This window comes from Xenopus laevis, chromosome 3L, assembly GCF_017654675.1.
Source record: "Xenopus laevis strain J_2021 chromosome 3L, Xenopus_laevis_v10.1, whole genome shotgun sequence".
Taxonomy (NCBI): Eukaryota; Metazoa; Chordata; class Amphibia; order Anura; family Pipidae; genus Xenopus; species Xenopus laevis.
The window spans coordinates 56,556,464-56,569,238 of NC_054375.1; the positions used below are offsets into that span (position 1 = coordinate 56,556,464).

Sequence of the window (12,775 nt, forward strand, 5' to 3'; positions counted from 1 at the left end):
AAAGTGTAATCATGTCCCCTCGCAAGCGCCTTTTTTCCAGAGAAAACAACCCCAACCTTGACAGTCTTCCCTCCTAATTTAAGTCTTCCATCCCTCTAACCAATTTAGTTGCACGTCTCTGCACTCTCTCCAGCTCATTTATATCCCTCTTAAGGACTGGAGTCCAAAACTGCACTGCATACTCCAGATGAGGCCTTACCAGGGACCTATAAAGAGGCATAATTATGTTTTCATCCCTTGAGTTAATGCCCTTTTTTATGCAAGACAGAACTTTATTTGCTTTAGTAGTCACAGAATGACACTGCCCAGAATTAGACAACGTGTTATCTACAAAGACCCCTAGATCCTTTTCATTTAAGGAAACTCCCAACAAACTGCCATTTAGTGTATAACTTGCATTTATATTATTTTTGCCAAAGTGCATAACCTTGTATTTATCAACATTGAACCTCATTTTCCAGTTTGCTGCCCAGTTTTCCAATTTAGACAAATTATATATATATATATATATATATATATATATATATATATATATATATATATATATATATATATATATATATATGTATGTATGTATTCATAAACTAACTCTTTTCCATATTTATACCAATAATAAATGTATTTATTTATATATATAGTTTACAAGTTTTTTTGTCATTTGTCTTACATGTCATATCAAATTCACTTTCTAATTAAAGGGCAAGGACAGCCTATTACTCTGTTAGTGTTAATTTGTTAGGCAATTAATTCAAATTAATTAAATTGTGACCTTTTTCCCCCAGACTGGTGCTCCTCTTCAGAAAAAAAGTTTATCTGCCTTGGGTTCTATGTATATAAGCACCACACCGCCATGTTACCCTCTTATTTTGTCAGAAAATTACAGTAAAATAAGGGTTTCTGGCAAATGTACAAGTGTGTCATAGAGCACTGTGCAAAAGAAAGGGCTCCATGTGACCCCCATCTTGAATGATTCATAATTCAAATTCCCTTTTGAACAGCTGGATTTGGAAGTGCAAACAAAGATATAATGGAATTCAGTCAAAAAGACACATTGCATGTTACACGTCCTGAAAATTCTCATAAGGCTTTTGTTTCTCCTTGAAAAACAGAAGCAATTTTATAAAGGTCTAATAAAGAAAACCTGCAAAAGAAACATTTCGATTTAACACAGGCTATGTACATGCTGCTCGTACCATCCAGGAGCCTCCATGTAGAGAGACCTAGTAGTCATGGATTTTAGAAGAAACTAAGGAGATATTCTATGCCTATATAGTAAGATTCAGTGTGAAACAATATGTACCAAATCCACTTGTCTCTGAATATGTCGGTAAGATTTGTTTTCAACATAACACCTCCGTAAATGTGAAGGCAATTCAAAAAAACATAGGGAAAAAAGGAGACTGTAGCATAATTAGCTGCTAAGTGTGTTTACTGACACAGCTAACCCAGCCCAGCATTCCCACAGGTTCTAACCTTCAAGTGAAGGGTACTGAAGTCCTCACAATGCTGGAGACGGATAATCCTGTAGGCTGGACCTGATTTACATCTGTACACTAACCTAAAGGAGCATCTCGTTGCCCCCAAACATTCCTCTCAATAAAATACAGTCAAGTGATTGTTACTGACTTCCAACTATAAGCAGTGTTCAATACACATGATTTGTATTGTGTACTACACAGCTATGCTCAAAAAGATACCTCACTCCAGCTCACACAAGACTTTCAATGAACCAGGAAAGCAGGACATTGCTTAAAGGGATACTGTCATGGGAAAAAACATCTTTTTCAAAATGAATCAATTAATAGTGCTGCTCCAGCCGAATTCTGCACTGAAATCCATTTCTCAAAAGAGCAAACAGATGTTTTTATATTCAATTTTGAAATCTGACATGGGGCTAGACATATTGTCAATTTCCCAGCTGCCCCAAGTCATGTGACTTGTGCTCTGATAAACTTCAATTACTCTTTACTGCTGTACTGCAAGTTGGAGTGATATCACCCCCCTCCCTTTTTCCCCCCAGCAGCCAAACAAAAGAACAATGGGAAGGTAACCAGATAACAGCTCCCTAACACAAGATAACAGCTGCCTGGTAGACCTAAGAACAACACTCAATAGTAAAAACCCATGTCCCACTGAGACACATCCAGTTACATTGAGAAGGAAAAACAGCAGCCTGCCAGAAAGCATTTCTCTCCTAAAATGCAGGCACAAGTCACATGACCAGGGGCAGCTGGGAAATTGACAAAATGTCTAGTCCCATGTCAGATTTCATAATTGAATATAAAAAAATCTGTTTGCTCTTTTGAGAAATGGATTTCAGTGCAGAATTCTGTTGGAGCAGCAATATTAACTGATGTGTTTTGAAAAAACCATGTTTTCCGATGACAGGATCCCTTTAAGATTTGAGCTGACTGACAGCTTGACAGTATTCTAATGGTTCTTCAAAAATGAATAAATACAATCAGATACATTTAATATACATCACGTGGAGTGCTAATTATACATGGGTACTATATGTATAGTTTTAGCTTCAGTATTAGTATTAGTATTTTTTTTTAGTATTTGAATATTTTAGTATTTTAAATATCTAGACATACCCATATGTGAGCATGCTCGCCCTTGCATGTACATGCAATGTATACACTCAGATGCACACCCATGTTCACACACATACACACACATTTTGCTGTCTAACTCTTCTAAGTTCTGAATAAGCATAACTGGCCATCTGGTTCTGTTTTATTGGGAAGTGCCTTAGGAGGTTTATACCTAACTATTGTATAAAGAGACGACAGTACTAGGATAAATCCTGCATAATCATATCCTCTTTAGCAAAACTTCTGAATCATAACAAGATCCCACCACACAGAAAAAAAAGTCAGAAGGAAAGCAGAAAACAATGTTTCAGTTAGAAGGCAACACAAGAGAAAAAGGAATAGATGCAGTCTGAAAGTATAACCATTATTTCATATGCAGGTGGGATTTACACCTATAGCAGTGACTTTGAAGGCTCTCATGCTCTGATTATTTACAGGCAGGTCTATCCTAGTGGCTCCCAACATTAAAAGCACTTTCAGCTTCCCACATCTAAAGGGGCTTTGCTTATAAGGGCATTGGTGGCAAGCATTCATCATTCAGCAACATCTAGAGGATGACATGTTTCCTATTCCTGTCCCAGGCCTTAGTTGAAGCTTGATCATAATGAACAAAAACATAGCAGAAACACAGTGAGCACTTTTGAGGACTTGCCTGATTAATTACAGGGACAAAAACAAATACTAAACTTCCAAAAATACCAACAGAGGAGTATAGTTTTAAGAAATGTCTCTGGTGTGTAAATATTTCTGTAAGGATATTTTATAGCTAGGAGGGAAATGAAAATTTAATATGAGTTTCATTTCATGGAAATAAGAGACTTTCTATATACATATAATGAATTAAATTTCTGAAATAACCAAGTTACTCTTCAGTATTCTCCTCACAGCCATCTCTTTCTCTCTCTTAATGCAGGAGTCAGAATCAGATTTTGCTTGACAGTTAGGTCAAATACGTTGATCTGTTTGTTCTCCCTTTGTCTAGTGAATAGGGGCCATTTATGCAGAGAGCTTAGTGCAATTTCAACCACAGACGCCATGATTTTTTCCCAAAAGTTAGCATTTTTCACATGACTCCGATGTAATTGCAAAATTGGATGCAGTTGAGCCAAAAATGACTGGTAGGCACCCTATTTTTTTTTTTTAAGCTTTTTTGCAGCATTGAACCCTGGGCTGCCACCTGGTTCAGAAGTGGTGGTAGCTCAAGTGTTCTCCTGCAGTAATAGGCGCAAATGTGCAAACTTTGAAATAGGAGGAAGGCAGTCTATGTGCACCTATACTGAAATGTAAGGAGTATATTTTGAAGCAATTTCCTTTAATGAACGGGATTCTTCATACAACTAACCCCCTAAGCCCCCTTTAATTAGATTAACTCACTCAATTAACTCATAACAAGAGTGTGCGGGCACTTGGGTCTAACAAGTTGAACCTACATTTCTATTTAAAGTACTGCCAGTATCCCAAGATCTATCACTAGCAGCATGTAAAGGTCCCAGAATCATCTCACAATATATTTTTGAACTGTGTTCTAAACTCAACAATGGTTTTTAAAATGTGACTGCAAACATGTTATATATCAGACCTATTGTAGAACACTAAAAAAAGCCAGGACATTAATGCATTAGAACAGTGCTGTCCAACTTCTGTGGTACCGAGAGACTAAATTTTTCTGGCCTACATAGTGGATGGCCGATAATGGAAGCCAGTGTTGACCACTCCCTGTTTTAAACCACACCCACTTTAAACCACACCCATGTTACCACAGCATCGTGTCCACATTTATTGTGGTAGCACACCAAAAAAACAAATGGTTGGTGCTCACTGCAGGGATATCACTTATCACTCATATGTGAAAAAAGTTGTCATATTAAGACATACCCTTAAATCCATATACCTCCTTTTCCCCTTGGATAACACAGCACCCCCAGCACATAATTAAACACCTTAGGGCCCCTAGCAATAATTTATTTCCAAATGCTAACAAACCCACAGAACAAATACCAGGCTTATGTTCCACAGGCAGTGCAGGGCACACGCAGGCAAAGCAGGGCACACGCAGGCAGAGGGAAGAGGATGCATATGGATTTAAGGATTTGTCTTAATATGACAATTTTTTTCACATATGAGTGATAAGTGATATCCTTGCAGTGGGCACCAATCATTTGGTTTTTTGGTTTGCTAACACCATTAATGTGGACATGATCTTGTGTTAACATGAGTGTGGTTTAAAGTGGGTGTGGTTTAGAAACAGGGAGTGGTCAACCTACCTACCAGAGTATGTCACACGCAGGCAGAGCAGGGCACACACAGGCAGAGCAGGGCACACGCAGGCAGAGTATGTCACACGCAGGCAGAGGATGTCACATGCAGGCAGAGTAGGGCACACACAGGCAGAGCATGGCACACACAAGCAGAGCAGGGCACAGGGAGCATATGTAAGGCAGAACAGAGCAAGAGACAGGGAAACCTATCAGGACCACTCTAATATGTACTACATACAGTGACACAGTGCTGGTGTCCCATTAGCATTTTGAGTGTGAACGGGTGAACAATGTGGGCAGTTTCAGTCTGGGTCTCAGGTGTGAATAGTACAGGCCTTTAGGATGTGAACAATAGAGGCGTCACAAGTGTGAACAATGCAAGAGGATCACAGGTGTGAACAAAACGGGGGATTACAGTGTGAATTTGAGGTTTAAACAATGCAGGGGCCAGTTAATCTCTGTAGTGATACCATTTAAATTTTACACATGGTAAACAAACACAGCAGGTAGGTAGGGGGCTACACAAGGGGGGGTTGCCAGTTGGACAGCCCTGCATTAGAATATGAAAAGGTCTGCAGATTTGTAGCAAGATATTTAGATCATGATGTCACCTACAGAAGAAGTGGAACACCAGCTGTTCCGGGAACATTCAGAAACCCATGCAAACTGTATGTGACAAATTGTAGTAGTCATGCTTGAAGAATAAACAGTGAAAATAACATTTAGTCTAAATTAAAAAGAACACACAGCAGAGGCGTTTCTGTAGGAGGTCTTACCACCCTCAGTTTTACTTCTATGCAGACATCATATCTATATTCAAGTACAAACAAATTAAAACAAAATGTTGAGAGGATGACACAAAAATAATATCATATGAAGTTGCAGGGGGCTGGGGTTTGTTTTGTGCCAAAATCAGCAACAATGTCATTCAGACAGCAAAATCACTGATTTTAGGTCTAATATTTTAAATAATTAGGGTTTATTCATATGATATCATGTGAGTTGTTTGCTCTAGGTCTAGAAACCCCATTGCAACCCATTCAATGTATTGCTTTCAAACATCAGACCAGTAAAAGCTACCTGCTGATAGGCTGCTATGGTTTACGAGAAATGGAGCGACTTTTGTACCCATTACTGCATGACTTCTTAGAGATGATTTTATGAAATGGAAGAAGTATGGGAATAGAAATTGGTATTTTGTATTGTATCCAAAAGGCTTGCAGGTATCGCTAGTGTCAAGTCTTTAAAATATCAAAAATATCAAAGCCTAAATTCTCAGGATTATACAAAAACACATATCTGCAAATCTTGAAGGGCAACATTTTACCAATTTATGTATTGAACTATTGTAGCTGCATAGCAGATATGATTAAGTATGAGAAGCACGAAACGTGTCGGATCTTGGTTTTAATGGATCCAATAAAGATTGTTTTTAAGCGACGTCCTGTGCTGAGTGCCTTGGAGTGCAACAGCCTAAATATATAATTCATTTGTCAGATGATAATCTACAGGTTGGGGGTTTACACACCCGGACCACTGACAATTACTAGTGAGCGCTGTTTTTAATATCTGTTCAAATGGTTTGCCGGGTGATGTTGTGATGGCTGATTCAGTTTATGCCTTTAAAAATGGCTTGGATGATTTTTGGACATACATAATATCAAAGGCTATTGTGATACTAAGCTCTATAGTTAGTATAGGTATGGTATATAGAATTTGTATGAAAGTAGGGAGGGGTGTGTGTATGGATGCTGGGTTTTCATTTGGAGGGGTTGCAACAGAACATTTTAGCCAACATTTTAAGACAACTACAAGTAGCAGGTACTAATTCCTCTGTGTGCCAGTTTCATTACAAGAGAAACAATCTCTAGGCATCTTCTTTATGTAAGATCTTATGTAAGTTCTTAGTTAATGCCATTAGCTATTTATCTGTTAAAGGTTATGGCGCTTCAACCTCTGTCTAAAATGGAGCTAGACGTGCCAATACCGCTTTTTGTGGAAATCCAAATGTTCCACCACAACTGCATGCTAACAGTTCCCAATCCGTTATTCAGTTATCCCCCTTGCCAGTGATTACATTAGTCATCAGCCTTGTAAATTATGAGGCAAAAGAAGAAGCAAAAGAAAAAAAGAACTTACTAAAATAGAAGCCTCTGTCTCCACAGACAAACTGAAGAGTGTCTACCAGTTCAGCACCACAGAGGGTCTCTGGTCCAGCAGCTGCTGAATGGGTTAAAGTCAGAAAACACAAAGCCAGGTAGAGGAGATGAATATAGGACATTTTGTGCATCTTCAGCTGCCAATGAAAACACAGACAATGGATTAATAGTCATTTCTAAATCCTGCACGACAATTGACACATTATCATTTTAGCTGTTGGTTGGCAGTCATAGTCCATTGACGCCCAGAAGCCTTTAGAGCAGTGATCCCCAACCAGTAGCTCGCGAGCAACATGTTGCTCTCCAACCCCTTGGATGTTGCTCCCAGTGGCCTCAAAGCAGGTGCTTATTTTTGAATTCCAGGCTTGGAGGCAAGTTCGGTTGGATAAAAACCAGGTGTAGTGCCTAATCAAGCCTCAATGTAGGCAGACAATTCACATAGGGGCTACCAAATGGACAATCACAGCACTTATTTGGCACCCCAGGAACAGTTTTCATGCTAGTGTTGCTCCCCAAATCCTTTACTTCTGAATGTTGCTCATGGGTTGTAAAGGTTGGGGATCCCTGCTTTAGAGACTTGCTATATTTATGCCATCTTTGATCAACTGATACACCCCTTGTAAAGCAATTAGCCCTTAATGAACTGTCACATTTCCTAAGTAATCCACTTCCTCTTCCTCTTGATCGTTCTTTGTAACTTCAGCCCATGCTTGTTACTTACTGACACTTGAAGTCATTGAATCCACTTCTGCTCTCCCCATAAATGAATGCAGTAAGTATTTTGATGTCTGAAGCTTTTGTCTGAGTGCTCATTAATAGTGCATTATACTGTGGACTTTTCCACTTACAATGTTAGTAGGCTCATACAGAGAAGCAACTGTAAAGCACAGATGCTATTAAAAATGTTTCTTTTTTTCATTCCATGTGATTCTCATTAGCAGAAGAATATGAAGAACTGGCAACCAAAGGCTACAGAAAACAAGTTCCTTTCATAATAAACACCACACTGTGTTTATCACTCCCCTTGTGATTAAACTGGATATATTACTAATAAACATGGCCTACAGCATACACTTTCATTCCAATGGCTTATCCAAAACACAGTCTCTTTAAAAAAAAAAAAAAAAAAATTATATATATATATATATATATATATATATATATATATTGTTCTTTTTTGAGAAAGGAAACTTGAAGCCTGGCCAGAAGCTGCAAGAGAGGCCACTTCAATCAGTTTAACAATGGATATCAAGGGTACTAAACACAAGCAGGTGAGTCTGGAATATTAAACTTATGGTGTCAATTGCTGCCCACCCATGACTGTGTTTTTGCAAGCCTATATTTGGTTGTCATTGGGCAAAACATTCTAGATTTAAAAGCAGTACAGACTATTGAATCAATATGCATGAGGTCAAACATTTAAGTGTCTTAGTTTATAGAAAATATCATATTTTAACATGCCAGGAGTTGCAAAGGGTTCAAATGCATTTATTTATTTTTTACAGACTTGCATATATACTTTGGAACTATTTTGTGTCCTGTACATTATATCACAAAATCAAATGTCCCAGGTGAAGAATAGAAAGCTTTGAACATGTGTCACAATACCTTAGTGCATGAAATCTAAATGCAGAAATGATTCTACACCTATATACAAAGTCTGACTCTCATTACACATGTTCCTATAAGACGTTACCTCCTGAATGTATTCAGAATGTAATAAAAGAAAAAAAAATATTCATGCACATTAATATTTCTTAAACACATGCAAACATAGAAATATAACAAAAATGCACAATCAGCATTTAAGGTCTTTCAAAGGCAAAGCTCTGACAGCTCTGAAGAACATTCAACCACTTGCAGCATTAAAATTGGAGCCTTAAAATCCTTAAAAAATAATAATAAAAAAGATATTAAAGAAACAAGTTACCTTTAAGAAATCACAAAAGTAGCACTTAAATAATTGTGCTGAAAGACTGTTGTTTTTTTCCATGGCTTCTGAGGAGCAGAGACTGGGAATTGAATTGTCAGCTGTGATAATAAGAGGAATCCAGTGGAGATGTTGAGAGCAATGTCACATTTCAATATAGAGGACTTTGTTCCATTGCGTAGACTATCTGCTCTGATTTTAGCAGTGACAGTCAGATTTTGCAAACAGAAGAGGGATTTACAGAAAAGCCTCACATTTATCTACATTTACACAGACACTGTAGACAGGAAACAGCTGGGAGAATAGTTCCCTTCTCTCTCTCTCCCTCTTCTGGCAAAGTTTTTGAATACGGACTTTTTTGGGCAGGATAACAAATAACATCATACCTTTGCATTGCGAGACTGAAACACAGAAGCACATTTATTTTTACTTAAAAGAATGCACGTTACTGACAGGGTTAGTCAAAGAAAAGATTAAAAAAAAAAACTGTTGAAATTCCTGCTGCTTTCCCTTTTCAGCTGCATATTGGTCTGGGCACATCTTTGCTTTACCGAGCTGGCATGACGTAAATACTCTGATGATAATTAATTCAATCTGTTCTACATATCCCACTGTAAGAGAGAAACTTGTGATCAAAATACAAGAGAAAATTGTGATGAGAGGCAATATATATATATAGTGAAATGTAAGGCTTTTTATTTTAATGGCACAGACATTTTAAGATCTGCAGAAGATTTAAAATGTGAACTTCCCTTGAAAAATAATAAAGCCTGAGATATTGAATTCAATTTTTTTTCTCCTCCTGAAATGTTTTACTTCTTTTGCTGCTGATAGACAATATGCTGACAGGTCATGATGTCAATGATGTAACTAAATTGCTTGTGTATGAACCATGCTTCTGTCTGTTTAAAAGGAAAGGTGGAGACAGGAGTGATGGGTCTGTTTTTTTTTAAAATTATTTATTTTAAACACTTTTTAACTTATTTACCTTTTCTTTTGTGCCCATCCCCAACCTGGCTTTTAAACTTTTATTTGCTTGCTAGGGTTATTGACCTTAGCAATGAGATTTGGACGCCAGACTTGATATGGAGAGAATCGCAAGATAAATAATTCAGAGAATAAAACCAATAAGCTATGCAGGCATTAACCCTTTGTCAGCTACTGATGCAAAATATAAATTATATAATATAATATACAGTAAATTGCAAGGGAAAAAAGTTACAGAGCACAAACAATGTAGATTCCACTTTTCTGGGTTCAATTTAAAGGGGCTGCTCACCTTTCAATGAACTTTATATATATGACCTAGAGAGTGATACTGAGAAAAATTGTTTTAATTTTTTTTATTATTTGTGTTTTTTGAGTGATTTAGCTTTTTATTCAGCAGCTCTCCAGTTTGGATTTTTAGCATTCTGGTTGCTAGCGTTTAAATTTCACTAGTAACCATGCATTGCTTTGAATAAAAGGCTGGAATATGAATAGCAAAGGGCCTGAATAGGAAGATGAGTGATAAAAAGTAGCAGTAAAAATAAGAGGAATTTATTCGAATTTATCCTTTTTTTTAAATTAAAGCAAAGTTGACATAAATCCTATCCACGAATATAACTAATCTATCAAAAAAATCAGTGCGGGAAAAGTCTCAACAAAATTGTGCAACATTTATAATGGTACAACTTTTTTTAATTTGACACTTGGGGGCAAATTTACTTAAGGTCGAATATCGAGGGTTAATTAACTGCCGACTGGTGAATTGAAATCCTTCGACTTCGAATATCGAAGTCAAAGGATTTAGCACAATTCGTTCGATCAAACGATCAAACGAAAAATCGTTTCGATTCGAAGGATTTTAATTCATCGATCAAACGATTTTTCTTAGACCAAAAAAAGATAGCAAAGCCTTTGGGGACCTTCCCCATAGGCTAACATTGACTTCGGTAGCTTTTAGGTGGTGAACTAGGGGGTCGAAATTTTTTTTCTAAAGAGACAGTACTTCGACTATCGAATGGTCGAATAGTCAAATGATTTTTAGTTCAAATCGTTCAATTCGAAGTCGTAGTCGAAGGTCGAAGTAGCCCATTCGATGGTCGAAGTAGCCAAAAAAGACATTCGAAATTCAAAGTTTTTTTTCCTCTATTCCTTCACTCGAGCTAAGTAAATGGGCCCCTTGAAATATATGACTTTTTTCGAGTTGTCGTCTGAAAACCAATGCAGATCATGATGTCAAGAAACATCTTCAAATTATAAAAGGGTCATCTGCTATTGACTTCTACATGACCTCGACAGGTGTTAGCTGGAGTCGTTTTTTGGATTCGGATTTTGGGGGATATAATAAATATCTAAAAAAAATTTCCCACTAAAAAAGTTGACCAGAAAAAATAATTAAATAGGCACCTAAATGTGTAGCCTTACAGAGAATTTGTTTTTTAGGGGGTACTAGCGAAAGAGACTGGCACTAGCGGTCATTCGCACAAAGTAGCTAGATCTTCCTCAATCTTCTGTCACTTACATTATATTCTGTGAGCCAAAAATGCCTCAAAGTCCAAAAAACTCTGGCATCTTTTACTTTTACTTTTTTCAGCCTGATTGCCTGCAAAAGACCTAACTTGAACTTTTTTGGGGTAACCGGTTTTCCCCATACATTTGCTAACATATGGAACATTCATTTTACAGTGGGCTCATGTGTAGGGAATTAGAATAACTCTATTGTCTTTATTAAGGTTCCCTGGACATGTGTTTTTAAAAGTGTGATTCATAAGTATATGCACCAACATTTAACATAAGGATGTCCATACAACTTTAAATTTCCCGCCCTATGCAAATTGACCTGAGCGCAAGATCCCTAGCGAAGTTTTGCTAGGCAGAAATGAACACCAGCACATCTTCACTATCATAATGCTTACAGTGCCCAAGTAAAGCTAGCGAAAAGTCGCCCGATAGTAAATCTGCCCTAAATGTTTAACCTTACAGAGCATTTGAAAGAAAAAAAAAAAAAAAGAGGCCATTTGAAAAGTTGAAATTAGCCCTTCGATAACTTACTAAAAGTAAACTTTAAGGTGAACCAGCCCTTTAAGTTTGGACCTTTTGTAGGTTTGCCAATTACCAACTTGCCATTACAGTAGCGCATACAATAGATGGAGCTTCAATATACTGTAGATGATGAATGTAACTTTTATTGTAATGATGAATGTTACAAATGGACTACAGCCCAGAAAGACATGTATAGCAAATTAGAGCATCCTTTGGGGACAAGACAGATTCATCTGGAGTTATAGTACAGGGAAATATGGTAATGTATAGGTGAATATTGAAGACAGATTATCATCTTGTCTTTACATGTACTTTTCCTTAAAACCATCTGCTTAATCTCTTATTTTAACACTTAGCACAAAAGCCCCCTCATGTGTAACTTCAAGCAACATTTGCAGGCCATGTATTTTTCTTACCTCCCGAGTAAGCTCAAATGCGTTGTTTGACTTGGATCATTCATTCTGAATTCATTCCCAAAGAGCTAGAACATAACTTTGAACTATTGAAATCTAATATGCAATGCTTATGGCGGAACCCAGGCAAGTATAATTGCAAATTTGAGCAGCAAATGGGCTAAACATGATTAATCATTACTTGCTGTTTGTGTGCATCTGTTTCCTGCTGATCTACGGTAATGCAAAACTTCAATAGGAAATACATTTCAGGGTTGAAACTGAAGCTGCAAATTTAATCTTAGATAGATAAATGCTAAGGTTGTGCTAATATTGCACAGTAATTGAAGACTGATTTTCCAGACACAGTCTCCTACAGGACTTCATGTTTAACAGAACAGAATAGAAGGGA

The 12,775-nt window shown here is 37.3% G+C and overlaps 1 protein-coding gene across 1 annotated transcript in view; it reads right to left on the minus strand.

Moving 5' to 3' along the window:
* igf1.S (insulin like growth factor 1 S homeolog) overlaps positions 1–9,436 on the minus strand; it is a 56,667-nt gene extending 47,231 nt beyond the window's left edge. The window contains exons 1-2 of the mRNA XM_018252324.2: positions 8,945–9,436; positions 6,995–7,151 (exon numbers count right to left, since the gene is read on the minus strand). Of these exons, the coding sequence (XP_018107813.1) occupies positions 6,995–7,151; positions 8,945–9,007 (220 nt within the window). The 5' untranslated portion in view covers positions 9,008–9,436. The remainder of the gene's footprint in view (positions 1–6,994; positions 7,152–8,944) is intronic.
* Between the last annotated feature and the right edge of the window lie 3,339 nt (positions 9,437–12,775).